General features: G+C 39.7%; 1 protein-coding gene across 3 annotated transcripts in view; it reads left to right on the plus strand.

Moving 5' to 3' along the window:
- The window catches only part of MAD1L1 (mitotic arrest deficient 1 like 1), a 370,492-nt gene that overhangs the window by 6,224 nt on the left and 345,911 nt on the right, over positions 1 to 18,357 (plus strand). For all 3 annotated transcript variants that reach the window (XM_065644520.1, XM_065644519.1, XM_065644521.1), the window contains 5 exons: positions 1,079 to 1,203; positions 1,875 to 1,956; positions 3,232 to 3,362; positions 4,628 to 4,742; positions 5,710 to 5,771. In XM_065644520.1, coding sequence (XP_065500592.1) covers positions 1,079 to 1,203; positions 1,875 to 1,956; positions 3,232 to 3,362; positions 4,628 to 4,742; positions 5,710 to 5,771 — 515 coding nt within the window. The remainder of the gene's footprint in view (positions 1 to 1,078; positions 1,204 to 1,874; positions 1,957 to 3,231; positions 3,363 to 4,627; positions 4,743 to 5,709; positions 5,772 to 18,357) is intronic.

The raw sequence follows: 18,357 nt of genomic DNA on the forward strand, positions 1-18,357 counted from the left end.
AAAGGGGAAATGATGCAGGAGATAAGATGGGAAGATGTTCAGGGAGGTAAGAGGAACTGTAGAGTGGATGAGACCAAGGTTATGTACAAAGCATGTTTTGCCGAAGTGTCTTAAATGCCTACGTGTTCCAGGGTAGAGTGAATGATTGGATAAGACGTTCAGTTCTTTTGGACGAACAGATCATCTTCTCAACCCTCAGCCTTTTCAGAAATCATTATAGTTAAGTTCAGCTAGTTTGTAACTTTTCTGTTTAATTTGGTTTCCTGTGTCAGTTGTGGATCAACAACCACTAAGTCCTTCAGCCTTGCTCCTGCCTTGGTGTCACTGGAAGTGTATCTATGTGATGGAGCAGGTCAACAGATTCAATGTGCCAGTTATCGGTGATTAAAACCAGGGAGACAGTGATGGCACGTGAGAGAAACTAAACCCACATATGAAATGCGTGCGGCAGTTCTATTTCTGTGTTCATTTTATTTCCATATCTATCAGTATCAAGATGAGAACCCTATATGTGTCTCTGTCTAGAAAGCACCCTAAGGATGCAATGTTTTGAGATTTTGCTCTTTTTCTGTGTTAAAGGGAGCTGAGTAATGGCTATTTGAAACAAACGCTTGAGTTTTTCTTTAGAGCTAAGACATTTGGAACAAAATTTTTAAAACCACTGGCATCTACTTTTAAGGAAAGCATAATACTTCAGGTATTTGGTTGAGAGAAACCCAGACAAAATATATTTGGAATGGCTGTGGGATAATTATTTTACTTTAATATATATATATATACTTGTGTTGTATCATCATCTAGCTTTGAAGATTGATATTTTTCATGCTAGTTTGAGGTCACCCACTTAATAGGTAATGGAAACGAGAATTTGGGTGACAGATGAAAGCAACTAAATGATTGTTTCTTGCCTTTGTTTTTGAGGTGAATTAGCAGGTCTGCAGGTTTGCAAGTTTGGGTTGTTTCTAGATTCAGTGTTTGTACTTTTTAGATGGATATGATTTCTGTCTATCACCATCCATAATGTCCAGCTTGGAGACTTGTAGCCTTGTGTGTTTATTCTTTCTTTCCATTAATTCAGACAATCACGATATTAAAAGGGAAAATATCAGAGCTGCAATGGAATATAATGAATCAAGAGATGCAGATGACAAGCCAAGACTCTCAGAAGCAGGAGCTGATGGAACAGCTGGATGTTCAACAGAAGTAAGCAGGGGATGAATGACTGTAGGGAGAAAAGGCAAACAAAACTTCAGTCTTCTGCAGCTGTTGTCACTCAGAAAACTTTAAACAGCGTTTGATTTCTGCTCTTCAAAGGGGTTCTTTGATCTGGATGTGCAGGTTATAACCGTTGTTTGAAACTAGCTCTGAGGTGCAATTTAATTGTACCTTGAGAAAAAAAAATGCTTGAGCTTGAAATCTCAGCGATGTCTCATGTTCATGGTGGAGAGTTAACAGAAGGCATGTGGGTGGGAAAGGCTTATCTGAACTTTATAGATGGAACAGAACAAAAATATCAAGCCATAAATTATAGTTGAGGGGTAGTTGAAAGATACGGTTGTGTTTTTCCTTGCTTACTAAGTTAAACTCTTTCAGAGGTGCCGATTATTTGCTGTGAGTGTGTATTTGGTTTCAGAGTGAAAGTCACTTCATTTTTGGGTATTTCTTAAGATATATCTTTTTATTAAAATGAATATTTTTGTCTCTGAATTAGAGGGGATGGTATGAGTGTGAAACTCAGAGGCAGTCTTCTATAACAGTACCATATACCTTGTTAGTGGTGTTTGAAAATGTTTGTCAGAGATGCTTCTACATATAGGTTGTTTCTTGTATGTGATTCCTGAGCGCTAAATGTCTTATGTGTCTATATCTGATAGAAAATGGCAAGAGGCTAGTCAGCAAATCCAGACATTGCAAGCAAGCCAGTCCCTCCTGGCAGAATATGAACAAAAGATTAAGGTAAGAAACTCTGTGGCCTGTATAAAGCTTTAGCATTTAATTTCTTCCATGGAAGAACAGAACTGTTTTTTAAAAAATGACTGTTGCAGAAATAAAAGGCTAGTTTGTCATATAAGAATCTGATCTGGTAGCCACCAAGAGCTGAAGTTGGCTAAATTCAGTTGGATGGGCCAGGTTACCTACAATTGGCTTTAAACATGACACTTCACTTTTGTTGTATAAACTGATTGGAAAAACAATCCACCCACGCTTTCTCTGTAGAGAAGTGATTTATGTCTTTACACAGAGCTCTGGAGGAATGCTCTGTCTGATCCTGTGCCAGAGCCCAGTCCATCAGCATTCTAGAGCAATCTTTTTTACAAGTGGTGGAGGATGAACCTAGCAGCTCTGGTTACTTTTTTGCTTCCCAGAATATCCCTCCTCTGGAGTTGGGTTTAGCTCTTGTAAGAAGTGCAAGTACTTGCAAAACTTTTGAAACTACACTGACTTAAATGTGAGTATAGAGATGCTTTCTGTCCTTTCAAACATGTAGGTTGGTAGGAGTGTGTATTTTTCACTGTCGTATCATCCCAGCTGAGGTAAATGTGGGGAGTTACTGAGGTTTGGGCAGATGCTGCCAGTGGCATTGCCTTTGGTTGGTGTCAAGTAAAGCTCCACTGAGAGACAACCTCATTGCCAGTTCTGTGACTGCGAGAAGAGACTTTCTCTGGCAGTCAGAACCAGAAAGGAAAGATTGGGAAACAAGATATCAGACTGCAATACAGCTCTAAATCAGGTTGTGTGGTGGGTTTTTTTTTTGTTTGTTGTTTTTTTTTTGTTTGTTTGTTTTGTTTTGTGGTTTTGTTTTTTGTTTTTTTCTTTTTTAGGAAATTGCAACATCTACTATAATGCTAAAATAAACAGTTGTGTTTCTTTTCATTCCTACTTCTTGCTGACCATCCAAATACCCCTCTCTGCACTTCATTGACAGAGGGATAGAGGACAAGAAAAATCACAGATTTGGTTTAATCAGTAGCAGGTCCTTTTAATGATTAACAGAGATCTTTTTTTGTTATGAACTTAGGGTAATCAGGTGTGGAGAAGAGGCCAGCCCAGGTGCTACAAGTGAAATGAGTCATCCATGCTTTGAGCAAAGGATTGGATCAGATGACCCACTGAGTTCCATTTTGAATTAATTCAAATCATTGATTTGAGTTTAAAAAGTACAATGGAGAAGTAGCTCTTATGAGTTCCACGTTAATCATTGCTGTCCTCTTGTCATCCTGTGTTTTCCAGGACCTGGAGCAGAAGCTCTCCCAGCAGGAACATGATGCTGTAATTGTCAAGAACATGAAAGCAGAATTGGCCCGTTTCCCGAAAATGGAGCGGGAATTGCGCCAGCTCAGAGAGGAAAATGCCTATTTCAGGTGAAAGAACGGTCCAGTTGTTGAGAAGGATTATCTTCTCTTCTTCTGTACCTGCTGTAATTGCACTATAGGTACTTTCAAAGCCCTCTATTGGGCTTCCATATGGAAAACCTTAGAAGGAAGTTTAAATATTTCATATAAATACTGCGTAGGAATTGAGCAGTGTTGTGATGGTTACTAGGTGAGGGGATGTGACAAGATGTGGGTAAATCTTCCTGAACACTGTGAGTGCAAATTGATTGTTCTGGATGCTGATACGTATTTGTTAAAACAAAATCCAATCTTTAACTACAGTGATGAACTCTATACAGGTTTGGGAAAGAAATCCTTGTAGAGAGAAGAGACAGCTGAGCATTTCTCTAATAACTGTTTCTACTTAGTTATTGTTACCACTATTTTAAAGGCTTGTTGTTCCAGCGTAATGTTTGGAAAGTCTTCTGTTTAAATTTCTAAAGAATTCTAAGATAGCCCTTAGTAGAGTAGACTTTCTGGGTTTCTGAAGTGGCAATTAATTTGAAAAATTAAACTTCTGTACTATGAAATAGCTTGCCTTAAGGTGTGGGTTTTTTTTTTTTTAGAGTAAACTTAATTTCCATCTTTTGGTGCATCTTTTACACTTTTTGTAAAAGAAAAAAAAATTACTTGAGTGATCTTGCCAGCTTTTTCTTATTCTAAACTTAAATCTGCCTTGGTTTTGTTCTTGTTAGTGTTTCATTATGATTTTAAATTATTTATCTTGGAATCTTTTCTCATGCTTGTTTTTGTACATAGAAACACATATCAACAGATTAGAGGTCATTCTTTTGAAACAGTTTTATCTCACCCTTGCACACCTCTATTAAAGTCAAACCAAGCAGTCTCGGTGCTTGCTCAGGTGTCACAGAGTGCTCACAAAGCCCGAGGGTCCACCGCTTGCTGCGTTCCGACCCTGCACTCAGACTGACTGAAGATCAGAGTTGGGAGTCTCACCACCCCTCCTGCTGTTTTGCCAATCAGTAAAGCAAATACAAAACATCAAGTTGTTTGGACATAATTAGGACAGCACTTAGAGTAAAAAAAAATCAGTTCAATAAAGCTGCATTTTTTTTTAAAATTTATTTTTGTAGAAGTAACTTTGTGGTGAAGGTTATAGAAGTGAGTCAGTTGAATGTCATAGTGTCTGTTTAATGTCATATGATTCTCTTGTAAATCCATGGTGTCTGAAAGTTTGTGAGAGTGAATTCAGTTGCCTGGCTCTTCAATCACTGTCTCTCCTTTCACCATAGGGAAATGAAAGAAAACAATGGGTTGCTTAAAGAGGAGGTAGAAGGTCTGCAAAGAAAGCTGGAACGCTATGAGAAAGTCCAAGCACAGCTAGTGACTGTTGAATTGGAAAATGAGGTGAGGTGCTGGAAATATTTGGTGGATGAGCAGAATAGGGGGTTTCCCTTGTTACCTGGCCTGTCTTTTAGGCTCTTCTATATTGTGTTAATTGAGATATAATACCTATTTTAATTAACTGGTTTGAACTAGGCATTTCCAAACTTAAATGTCAGCATGAAGGAAGCTATGGCAATGAAGGTGAAAAAGACAACATGATGTCTGCTGTTCAGCTGGAGATTTTGTGTAAACGACAATCTCATCATAGTGTCTTTTTTGGCCTTGCTGTCTCTTTTACCTTTCTTTTGCTGGAAATGCTATTTTTGGCATTTAAGCTCTAACCCTGACTACTTTTTTTGGCATTAAGCTCTGCCTGGACATGGTGTTGCCAAACAGGTGTGTGGTAAAGACCTTGATACACTTGGATTGCTGCCAGTGCTAGCAGGGCCAGAATGTGGTCTCAAATGAACGAAATTGTCTTGCTTCCATCCCGATCTGTATCGGGCATACAGTGAGTTGTCAAGAGATTCACCTAAACATGTAAACTTGTTGATTTGCAGAACTCTGCTGCTGCGTAATCAGGTTTAGGTAATACTGTCTGGTATTGACTGAAAGTAAAAAGCTATAGGAGGAACTGGAAGAGGAGAAATGGGCACTTTGGCAGCTACAGAACCAGTGTTGAGGGTGCAACTTTTCTTCTCTGCTGCCAAGAATCTGGTCTGCCAAGGTCTGGCACAGCGATGGTCACTCACAGGGTTTGCTAATCGATAGTGCTGAAGTGTAGCATGAGTTCTGGGTGTCACAGAGCTGTGGTGACAGGGCTGGAGAAGGACAACCCAAGAAGTGCTGGATAGGAAGACAGTGAAATCCATAGGAGGAAAAGGAAAGACGCTGAGTTTGAATGGAGAATTATGAGAAAACGGTGTGGAAAATGAGCTGTTAGAATGTTTGTCCGTGTCTCTAACTCTTCTTTTGATCTCTACTGTAGAAACTTCTGGGAAAATTAAAAAGCTGGGAGAAACTGGACCAGAGCACTGGCTTGAATATCAGGTACGTGCTCACAGCTCTGGAGGGAGGTAAAACTTCAGTCACTTTCCTCTTAATCATCTCATCTCTGAAGTGTGGTGGTCATGTATTCTTGTTATTTCCTCTTCGTGTGAAAGCTTGTCCAGTACCTTTGATTACATATGAGGAGAACTGTAAGGTACGCATTCTTACACAGTATCTTTGGGAACTAAGAAATGTTTTTCACCAAGTCAGCTTGACCAATGTGTCTGAGGCCAAGGTTCAAAATGGAGTTCCTTGAACTCATATAGCTACATTCATGTTTAGTTAGAGATTCTGCTAGCTTAATAAGTGAACTTTTCAGAACTTTAGGATATGTCCAGAGAAGAGAATCTATGTTACCTCTAGCAAATGGTTGTAAATGTGATTTCTTTGAAATCTGGATATCAAAATAAACTGCCAGATCTTGTTATTGTGACTTTTCTTCCCTAAAGCAGCTGAAGAACAGTTGTTAATTTAGTTATTTTATCTAACAAGAGAAATGGAATAAACTCAATTTCTTAGGAGGAAAAATACCCTCTCAAATGGTGTTTTGTGACACTGGCTAGTCTCTTTGTGTACTGTTACTTAACTCTTTCTGACATCTGGAGCACTGAACAGATTTTTTTAAGGTCTCTAAGATGTATGTGGTAAAAATTAGGGCTGGAAATGGTGCATCTGATGATAGTTTTCCTCCACTGCAGAAGGTTTTCTGTGTAGCTGTGAGGCATTGCTTTATTTTCTCTAAATATTTACATTGTCGTTACCCCAGAAGTAGAGATGCTGTCTCGGTATGAGCATTATAGTACAGTTCGCCTTGCATATTGGATCAAGGCCTGAGCTGCAACATGAACTGCAGAACATAATTTCACCAGTTGTTTCTTTATTCCGCTTGTTACATGTGCCTAACAACAGAGCTGTGTGTACACACTGCTGGGATTGTTTGGAAGTTGGAGTGTTTGGATATTCCCGTGTGGTTTGGGTACATCACCGCTTCATGTGAAAAATACTGGCGTTCAACCTGGGAAAGCCTCCTTCATTTTCTCAGTGTGTTCTGTTTAATGAGGATAATGAACATTACTAGAGGCACGCTAGTAGGCAGCATGCTTGAGATTCTCTGCTGCATCTGCTGAGGATACATACATTTAGATGAAGTTACAATTGTGCTAAATCTCCTATGGCAAGGAATGGACAGAAATAGTATGAATCCTTTTCACAAAACCCGTTCTATCAGATGCGGAGTAAAAGCTTTTCACTTACCTCAAGCTGTTAAAGGTTTAATGAGGTAATTTCACAGTGGGAGAGAAATGGAACCAAGTGATTCTGCCCGTTGAAGTCTAATAACTCCTTCATTTAAAATCAGAATATTCGCTGTAAAGTGTTAGGTTTTTGATTGGGCCATATTGTTTAGTGCTATTAATGGCATCTTCTCATACAGAAAAGCGAATTTCTCTTGAGAAAAATCATCTTTTGCATGCAATTGTAGCAGGTTGAACTGGATGATTCCCTCCTCCCTCTTTTTCTTTTTTTTTCTTTTCTTTTTTTTTTTTTTTTTTTCCCCATTGCTCAGCCTTCTTACAGCATGAATTTACGTTCATTTTTGGTCAGGAATATGAAGATGATGAGAGATCCTTGTCCTAGGCAGGTTTGTGGAGTGTGCTGTTGGTGGAAGTTTGAGAAGAGTTAATTGCTTATCTCACCGTAGAAGAAAATAGGAACAACTTGGATGGTTGTCCCGAAGAGCCAGAGCAATGTGCTAATTGCTAATAACTAGATAAGCAAGGAAAAAGGGAATGAATTAGGATTTCTCATCTTTTCTTATCACATTCTTCATTGGTACAGAGAATGTAAGGGAGGTGTGTACAGCGGGTGGTGTTCTAGGAGAGGATGGTTTTTCATTTCCTCCAGCACTTCCACAGGGCTTGTTCTATGTCTGCTCTCGGTGGTTTCTGTTCACTGATTGCCTGGTCCCAGCAGGCACTTTGTCAGATTGGCTTATGATCAGACCTATGAGTGTAATTTCGAGTATAATTTTACGTAATAACACTTGGAAAGGAGGTGCAGCTTTCAGGAGTGTAGCGGTAATCCTACTGTTTTTGTACTGGTTTCTTTTTGGTAACGCTAAGTGTTTATAATGCTTCACCTTTTGGGGGAAAACAAGTTCATTAACAGTTTATTCGAAGGCTAATCTTATGTTTGCTAGTTCTGGATTCTATTTGTAAGCTCCTGGGTTTTCCTCTTGTTCTCAAACTATGGAAACAAAGACAGCTTTAGCTCTAGAGTGTGTTGGTGTGTTCACGTTGCTGTTGTGCAGTGTTCTTTCCTGAATGTGCCTTTGGAATTGCACCTGCCCTATAGAAATAGTATATAATGTACTCGTAAGCTGCACTATACCCAGATGATACAATAATACACACCATAGTTATGTGCGGTTCATATATACACGCTATGAATCTACATAATCTTTTTTGTGTTCAATTATAAGTCCTTTCAATGTCTTGATCTTCTTACTGCCTGCTTTCTCATATAATTGGCTCTGACTTTTGTCTTGGATGTGATTTTATCTTGTAGGTATTTTTGTATGTTATTGTTATGCTGCCAGGGATTTTCATACATTTGTCATGTGTCGCTCTGACTTGATAGTCCTGCTGCAGGTTTTGGTTTCAACCGTAAAAAGAAAAAACACTCAATTTTGAAATTCTTGTTTTGAGAGTAGAAAATCTTATTTATTTTGGAGTTTACTCTCTTTGAGAAGTATGGTAATGTAGGACTATTGTAGGACTTTGTTGAGAAAACAAGTGTCTTGTACTCTGTCTCTCCAGGATGTGCAGATGTAGTTTGTATTTCCTCACAGTACAGTATTTGTGTTAATGAGTTGTTTACCCTCTTTACTGAAGAACCACGTTCGTCATGACAGACTTGGTTGTTTTTTCAGAGTTAGACTATTAGCTTAGAGATATTTTCGAGGTATTTTCTTGTCTGCCATTAAACGACGTGTATTGTAATGGAAAAATATTTGCGGAAGGTTGTGTGCGAGAGAAGGTGGATGGTTTATGTGGATGACAATGTGCAAAACCATCCACGAGGTGGCATCCGGCCTCCTGCTGCGGGAGAGTGCAGGGCTTCTGCTGCAGCCTGCCCGGCTCAGCTGGGCTAAGAAAAACTCTTTTTTGTTGCTATTAAACCTTTTAAAATCTGTTAAATGCTACATGTGTGCAATCACTTTCTCCTTGTCCAATACTTAGGGTGGTAACTTGATAAGAAAAAGATTTGTGCATATTTCTCTAATGGCATACAGAGTAGTGTGTTTTTCCAACCAGCGCTGTAAACTTCATACCTGCATCACGCATCCTTCATTTTGTCTTGTTTAATAGGAATTCTTCAAAGCCTGTTGGGGTTTTCTTTTTTTTTTTTTATTTTTTTCTCCCAGCCCAAGCCTTACAATTGCATCCTTGAGGGCAGCATCGTTATTGTTCTGACTTGCCCTTCTGTGACATGTAGAAGATACCTAAATGAAAAACGAGGGTTCACGTTCTGTGTGCTTTTAATCTAAATAAGGCTTTTTTAATGCTGCTTGTCTGCATTTGGCTGGTGTTGCCTTTGTCCTCTAATGAATTAGTCAGGTGACTTTTGCTGACCATAAACTGGTGTATCCCGGAGCACTGAATGATGCAAAATGATGTGCATCAGGTATGTTTTAAAGATGAGGCAGTAAGTCAGATGCTGATGGTCCTTGATACCAGCTGACAAGGGTTAATGCTAAGTTTGTCTTTGTATTTATCCATAAGGGTCAGAAGATCGCAAGTCTTGAAAGGCTGAAGTTTTGCTGAAAAATTATGCAAATTTGTGCAGACAGGTGGACCACAAGCATCAGCTTCCGAGGAGTTTTAGTCCAAGCATTTTTTTTAAAGAGAGAATAGATAGTAATGTGTCATTTTGTGTGTGTGTGTCTTTGTTTGATTGGTTTAATTTTGTGGTTTTTGTTTGTGGTGGGGTTTTGTTTGTTTTTAATTGGAAGTACTGACTACATGAAGTTTTTATGTTCACCTGCTGGGCTCTAAGATCTTTATATACACAGCAGAACTATTTTATGTCAGTGACAGATTTTTGATGTTAGAGTAATCAAGGATTGGAAGGCGATTAAAATATATCCATAATGACCCATTTAAGTAGGTCTTTCCTTTCTTGGGGCGCCATTTTCTGTTGCAAATAGTACTGTCAGTTCAGCCTTGGTGTTTGCGTGTAGAAGACAAAGCAAAAGATTTTGTTTGTATTGCTTTTCAGAATCACTCTCCTTTATCCATGCCCATCACAGGGAAGCAATGGAGAGATCAGCTGTCCTTTTCTGAAGGGCCGTGGAACACAGTGTGGAAATTAAAGGTGAAGTTGATGTATTGGAAAAAAAAAAAGCAACATGCTTGGACTCTTCTGTGTTGCTCAGAGACTCCAGTTGTGGTCTTGGATGTTCCAGAGTCCCATCTCATTGTGGTTATGCCAGAGGGCAGGTCTCAGCCCCCGATACCTGCCGTGTAAGGCTGAGCTGGGGGTACTCTGAGCTTTAATGAAGCTGAGGTTTGGAGCGTACCTACAGTCGTCCTTCAGCTTGCAAGGGTAAATTTAGTTGGCTTCAGTGATGATATTGCATTAAGCTGGTGCAGCTGTTTTGCATGCGTGCTGTCCAGGCATGTACAGAGAAGTGCAGATTTGACAGGATTGCGGGCCAGTGCTTAAGGACCGTTTTCCCTCCGTGGAGCCTGCCAGCTGCAGACAGCAGACACTGATCTGCTGACCTGTCGCCTGAAGCAAAAGAAGTGAACCTGTTAATGCTGACCTGGTTTTCTTTCTGAAACATCTGCGGGCTGGCTGGCTGACAAATCTTGGGGACTGGCTTCCTGCAGTGTCTGAGACCAATTAAGAAGAGGAGATAGTGTGAATGTGTATGCATTTCCTCTCTAAGAAAGGGTTTAATTAAGTGGTGAGCATCTCTATTTAGTACAGTGGTTAGCACAGTTGTAATTTGTAATTACACAGGTGCTACGCTCAGTACGGGACGTCCTTCTATGCAGATTCTGCTTTTGGAACTGGGGGGAAGGGAGGAGAAAGGGAGGGAAAAGGGAATCAAATTTCTTGATTCTGCATTTAGTGGTGGATTAGTGCTCTTTTTTTCAATGAATAGAAGAGAAGGGAGAATATTGGAGTTCTCTACGTTCCTTTTTGAGTCTTGATTAACTATGCTTAGCTACTCTGCACTCTCTTCCATCCAAGGCATTGAATATCTTTGCAGTAGTGAATGAAGCTCATAATCTTCTCCTTTCTCACAAGGTAGTAATTTACCTTTCTCTGAATGTCCATTATGAATAAGTGGTTACTGGTTTAAAAAAAAAATCTGTTGACAGCTACACAAAGCAGTGCATGTTGAAATAATTTCGATTGCTCATATGCATTTCTGGATACTTAATTAACTGCAACCAATCAAGACAACACTGGGGGTTACTGTTGCTAGTTCCAGTAATGCCATGATTCTGGCATGATCGCTCCATAGTGAAGCAAGTATTTTTATTGGAGTCGCCTATTGTAGCCCACTCATCTTTTGTCACCAAGCAAGAAATCGATCCAATTAAAAGTGTTTGCTGTCTGTAGCTGTACCACCGAGCTGAACTTCAGCGCTAATTTCTGAGTGTTTTGTGGGAGGTTTGGGTTGGCTAGTGGTAGCCCCCTGCCTTAGAGGTAAGTCCCTAACTGGAATAGAAAGTTAGAATTAGCATAATATGAGAATATTGAACCTTCATTTTGTACATCTAAGTTTTCTGTAAATAGTTGTAATTTATGATCTGTGAACATACTGACAATTGCATGACTGCTGTTGACAAGATTCCCAGTGTAAAACAAGCTGTCTCATCACAGTGGGGATTCCCAGGGCACCAAAAAGAGAGATAAACACTACATAGGGGGAAACACTAATTAAAAAAAACCCCACAGACACCCCAAACAAGCGAAAAACAAACCAACCCCAAATGAAACAGAAAAAGAAGCTATGCTTACTAGAGCAACTTCTCTGGTTATGAGGTCTCACCTTACCTCACACAAGGATTATCTGCTCTTGTCCTGAACATGCACAATACTACATTTTATAGTGATATTTCGGAGCCTGATGTCAAATCTGTGCTTTAGCCAGTTTAATCTTCTGCCATTCTCATGATGTTGATCCACTTAATATGGCAACCATCTGCACCTCTTTTCACAGATTTCTTAAAATACCATAGGTCTATTCCTGCCAATATTTCACTGAAATGCTGGGCAAAGCTTCCTGCCATAGAATTTTCCTATCTGATATTAATTTTCTCCAAAAATGCTGTACTTCTCTCTCATGTTCAAAAATATTAGTCTTCTTTCTGCTTTGCCTTTAATGCTTTTATTTCCATTTGAATAGATCAGAGTAATAAGTCTGGAGGCTAAAGGAAAGACAGGAATAGTGTAAAACATAATGGATGAGCACCTGACACCGAGGCAGGCTGAGGCCGTAATGTAGAATCAGAAAATCAGAGTCAGAAGTAAGCAAGTTCACATCAAAAATGTGTCTGTCCTTGCTTTGCATTTCAAAGCTCTGGGAACAGTTACAGAAACTGCCTTTCCAGGATCACAGGTCTGGCATTCTGGAGATGGAGAAAACTATTGAACAATAGCTTAGCATATTATCTGTCATCTTTGTTGAAGAATAATTTGAGGAACTTCGGTAGTTCGCCTACAAGAACTGTATGGAGAATAATGAAATCAAAGAAAAGACGGACAATTCATACTAGGGCAATAAGAACTTTATTTTGGTAGTGAAGATGCCAATGGAACCTTTTTTTTTTTTTAAAATGGAAAATATCACTTCTTTTTCTGTTGACAGTCTTTATCAGAATACAGAGCATTGTCCTGGCTTGAACATAGGGTGCGTTTCCCAAACCAGTAAACTTCACGTTCTTTTTCCACTAGGAGCAGGCATGGTCTTAGAAACGTGTGCTTGCATTGTCTTCTGCGTAGCAGGTGATTTGTTTGCCGGGGGGAACTCCCCAGTCAGACGCTTCATTTTGTGTTGCTGCCATGTTTCTTGCAAGTAGTGTTTGAGATGCTGCTGAAAAATGGCTGGATAAAAGCAGCTTGCTTTCTTCCAGCATGTAGTGACCCGTGTTATGTGTAAATGGGTTGAACTTAGGTGCTCACTCTGCTGTGAAGGAGAAGCTTTCAAAAATACCAACACTTTTATAAAGAGGCACTTTCCTTACATTAAGCAATCCTGTTTGCCTTAAAGTGAAATTATCATTTAAATAGCAGAGACTAATCAGCAAGGGGCTGGTTTGCTACTGTCAGAGAGCTCAGATGCTCCTGCTTGATTTTTATTCAGCCTCTCATTTGATCATTTCCACAAATCCAATAACCACTATAATATTTAGCTCCCTTTTAATTTTACCTTTCCATTTCCATTTTAGTGTTTTCAGTATTTCAGTTTTAAATTTTCTGCTGGGGCTGTTGACCTGCTGTGCCTTCCCTCTCCCTTAGATGTGCAGTGTATTATACCTCATTTGTCCCCAATGTTTTATTTTTACAGGGAAACTTTTAAACAAAAATGTAAAAATGAATCCTGTGCATGCTTATTGAAGATGATTTTGTTTTGCTGTAGCAATGCTTTTTTCCAAACCCTTCTCAAAACGCGCAAGCCCTTTCCAAATAGAAGCAAACCAAAATTTTTCAGTAAGTGTTCAAACTCTTGTATTGTGCTACTCCCTTGTACTAGTGGGCATGACCTTTATCTACAGGGCAAGGAATCCACCTCATTGGATCAAGGAGGATCAAGGTGCCTTGTGGCAGACTCCTGTAACAGCCTTCTTTGTCTAGAGAATTGATTATCTTATCAAAGGAAACAGTAGATCTTATTTATTTGAATTTCCCTGAAACATTTTATCAAGAGAGCCGCCTGGGAAAGTATAAACTATGTGGGAGAAGATGGAAATTAATAGAAGAATCATAGCATGTATAAGGAATTGTTTGAACAGGGATAGATTTAGCATTGTTGAAAGGAAAATGTGAGGATAAGTAGAATTCCTCAGTGATTAGCCTTAGGATCTGCTTTATTCAGTATTTCTGTTAATGGTTTTGGTGCAAAAATTTGGTGTGTGCTGATAAAACCTGACTAATGATGCCAAGTTCAGAGGATTCATAAATACATAAGAGCTGGATATGCAGAACTGAGTGACCCTAAGGATTAAAGAAGTGGGACAAAATTCAGTGAAACAAAACACAAGGCTCTATGGAATTGGGAGCTGAATACAAACTTCTTTTGTAAGATGTAGCACATGCGGTGGAAAGGACTGGAAGAAGGGCTGTGGACTTGTTTACAACAGAATGGCTGTTAATTCTCACACAGAGGGTGCACCAGGAGAACTTTCATGGGGGTGAAAGTGTACAAGTGCCTTTGTAGATGGCCTGGGAGACACTTCTCAGAGCTCTGGTCACCTGCGGAGGAGGATGGTGGGAGCTAAATGCAGAAAAGGGCTTTTGGTAGGAGCTTGAGAGCCTCCGAACCAGTGGTGAGTGGAAGGACTGGTCTCCTCTAGCACAGGCTGGCAGGAGATGTAATTACTGCCAAGAAATACATGGATGGAGGGGAGGAAAAGGAAAGGAGATCAATACCAGTGAGAAAAAGAACCATGTATACTAAAGACTAGCATTGGAATTCAAATCAAATCACTGTAACCCTGCCATGAATACAGCTAGAAGGAGGTTCTAACTTTTACGAAGTCTAAGTTCTGAATGCAGCTTCCAGTGGAGTCAAAAGTACACAAATTGCTGCTTCTGAGTTGAAGTTCCACAAGGGTATGGAAGAGATGACTCGAGTTCTTAATAGCAAAGGACTAGATGGGACCTGAACTAAAAGATCCTTTTCTGTCCCACTTTTATGTGAATTCGCATTTACCAGTCTGTGAGCAAGGGAATGGGGTCAAGAACAGCAATTGTGGAGCAGTATATTTTAGTTTGGAATTGCAGGCATTGTTTAATACCAAGGTTCTGAAAACTGCAGTTGGAAAAGGTGGGAGGTTTAATGAATAAAAGTAGACCATGTCCATCTTGTTGCCTACAGAAAACAGCAACTGTGGACAGGGACCTGACATGTGAGAGCCGCTGACCTTTGTTCACATTGAGTTTGCTGAAAAATGCACTGAACTATTAAGGAGAGTTTATCTGCCAGTGTACATAAGACCAAAATATGATTCGTATCATCTGAGAAGCTTTCCTGAGTGTATTTGGTGCAGGTTATCTTGATGGTGTTTTGAAAATGATTAACTCCTGGGTTTAGTGCTGAACTTCATCAATGCTTAGAGCGAGGCTTCATGGTAGCCGGGAAGGTGCTACTTTCATTGTCTTTGGTTTGTCATCAGTGCAGGGGGAAGTTCTGTGCTGGATCAGCCAGGAAAGGTCTAATTTTCAGTTTTAATAAGCTGCCAAGTGTAGCAACATGAAGATGGGGTGGGAGAAAATTGGAAGTGCGTGAACATTAAACTGTTTCAATTTTTTAGCATCTTTAAAATGCTCCTGGTTCCGACAAACTGGTTTAAATGCCTGGTGCTATTATTATGTAAGCCTCGTCCTTAAGCCTCTATCTTTCCTCCCTTGGGTCCTCTGCCAGTGAATATTTTTGACCTAAGCACATCTTTACTTGGGCTATATTGTTTTTCCTCACAAGCTACGTTGTTAAAGGGAATATGCTTGTAAATATACCTTTGTGCATCCGTTGTATGGGGAGAAAAAATTGATGTGGCTTGTAGTAGCAAACCCACTACACAACATTTTCAAACCTTTCTTAAAGGGCATAGTGAACTTGAAATGTTAGAGAGTTAAAAGATTAATGTGATAAGTGCCTCAAGGTTCTCTTGAACAAGCTGTGATTACGTAAGTGCTGTTTGTTATTTTAAAATAACTTACAGCACAGAAATTGCCATGTTGGATTGGATTATTTACTAATCCATCTCTGGTCCAGTGTCAGAAACAATGGTCTCCTGGTCTAGATCAGAAAATACAGAGTAACATGCAAGACATGGAGCAGAATTTCATTCTAAAACTGTTAGCTTTCATCAGCATAGAATTTACTTAAGCATAAAGATGTTTAATTGTTGTTCCCTGCCAGCTTTTTAAAAGTAAAAACTCTTGCGGATAGGAGATACTAGGTATTATGTGCATAGAATAGATAGAAAAATGTTTTGCTTTGATACTTTTTCAGTTGTAATCTTTCTTATTTGAAACAAAATGCAATAAAGTTGTAAAGTATTAGAGAGAAGTGAGCTTCTTAAATTGCTGCTGTTCATGTAAATGGTGCCTTTTGCGGTTCTCTTTGGGACAAAACAAAAAGTATTTTTCGCTTTAACTTTGTGATCTGATTTTGCTGCGTGGCTGCTCCCTCCCTGGTGTGCTGTGCTCTCAGGTGTGTGTCTGGGTTCTCCCTGACCTGAGGAGGAAGAACTACAAGCTGGAACGACCGTCCCGAAGCGAGAGCAGAATTGGGCCTGTGATAACTGGAAAGATTCTCATTTTGAAAGCAAAGGTGGGAGGCACTGGGGGCTGAGTGGATCCCTGTGTTTAGCGAACGCCTGGAATCAGTGTCTAGAGCTTATTTTCAAAGTGCCGACCTGGACAGCTGAAGTAGGAGCTCAGGGCTCCTGTTTTCAAATTAAGCTTTGCATGGGTTTAGAATAGCTTGTAGAAAATGGAGCCAGGCTTTTTCAGCAGAAAGATGATAAAACATGCCCAACTATTCCATGTAGCCACACAGTTAAGAGGTGGAGGTGTGGGGAACCTTCTTTCCTGCCCTGCCACTAATGTAAAATGCAGGGAATGCATGGCAAAGCTGCTTTTTCTTTTCTTTCTTTTTTTTTTTCCTAAATTCATCTGGTGGCTGCTGATGCACTAAAATGTGTTCTGCACATACTTTGCTCATCACCTGACAGCGAAATATTTCTTCTAATGAAGTTGTGGCTGTTGAATGTCATCCTTGTAAGAGGATGATACATTTTGGAGTAGTGTGTTAGAAACCTCTGCACATTGAAGCAGCTCTCAACTTTTACTGCCTCTTGCTATAAACAGAAATAGGATCTGCCAGAGAGCCCGACCTTCCAATGTAGTTGGAAATTTGGCTTTTCTAGAGATGTATTTACTTGAGATCTTGAGCATTTCTTCTTTTGTAGTACTACTTTGACTCAATCCTTACCAATTCCCTTTCTCTATGTTATTCTCAACTCTATTGTCTGCAAAGTTAACAATTGCTGCGCCTCTTTGTGGGAAGTAATGGGTGACTGTTGCAAGAACCATTTTCTAGCACAAGTTGTTCTTGCTGGAGTTGCTTTTGAATTCTCATTACTTGCTTAACCTCTCTTCTAGAGATACTCCACTATGAACAGCGTAGGGAAAGGAAGGTCAATCTTTTGAGTAGGAAGAAATATGAAATTCTGGATTTTCCTGAGCTATACTCTGCGGAGTTGATTTCTGTTCTGATGAAACAATCATTCTCTTTCTGTAGTACACATGGACCTGTTCAGCGAGGGCTTGAAATCCCAGTGACTTTCTGAGAAGGACAGAAGTGGGGTATCTGGCTTTGAGAATGTGTTCAGTTATCAGTATCCACAACTAGAGAAGTCAGCTATTCATCAGTTAGTTCACTTGGACAGTTTTCCGTGATACTTCACAGCTCTGCTATTGATTCGGTTCAGAAGATGATTTAACCTAGTTATGAATTATTTTTACTCAGTTTTGCGGGTATATTTGCAAATAACGTTTCTGACTCTATGCTCTTTTCATTCCCAGAGTTAAAGCTTTGTGGCTTCAGGTGGTTTTCTGCAAATTTAGCAGCCAATGTTGATGGCATCAAGCCTATTTTGTGACAAACCTTTCATTTAGGCCTGATGGTTTCCAGTGTGACTTTGGCAAAGACATAATCTGCTTTCTGGAGAGCTGGCCCGCTTGTCAAGGTGACAAACACCTATCGGCTCGCCTGTCTGCAAGCGGCTGGCAAGGGGGAAATGCAATTGGCACTTTGTAATAACTGATAGATTTGAAAGGCTGGTAGAGAGGAAGAGTGAAAAAGTGTTCTGCATTTGTGAGTTTTTTTTTCCAATTGGGTAGACATGGGTTGTGGAAAATATTTGTGCTCCTGTCTATGTGGCTTATGATAGCTGCTAAATCTAAACATGCTATTTTTCAATGTCAGTCTTTTGACCGTATTTAGATATTTAAAATAACTAAAATATTTGTCTGTTTCTTGTACCCTGTACTATTCTTTTAACGGTGGTGTGCCTGCATCAGTAGAGTTTCATGGAATCATAGAATACCAGGTTGGAAGAGACCTCAAGGACCAGCTGGTCCAACCTTTTTTGGTAAAAGCCCGGTCTAGACAAGCTGGCCCAGCACCCTGTCCAGCTGAATCTTCAAAGTGCCTGATGCTGGGGAAAATTTGGAGGATACAAATTAAACCCTTAACTTTGCTTTAGAGTCAGCCCTTCTGTTTAATGTTTTCATGGTGTAAGTTGGTTAAATATTTGCCAGAACAGGCTTTCATGGACAG

Source organism: Caloenas nicobarica, chromosome 14, assembly GCF_036013445.1.
Source record: "Caloenas nicobarica isolate bCalNic1 chromosome 14, bCalNic1.hap1, whole genome shotgun sequence".
NCBI classification, from domain to species: domain Eukaryota; kingdom Metazoa; phylum Chordata; class Aves; order Columbiformes; family Columbidae; genus Caloenas; species Caloenas nicobarica.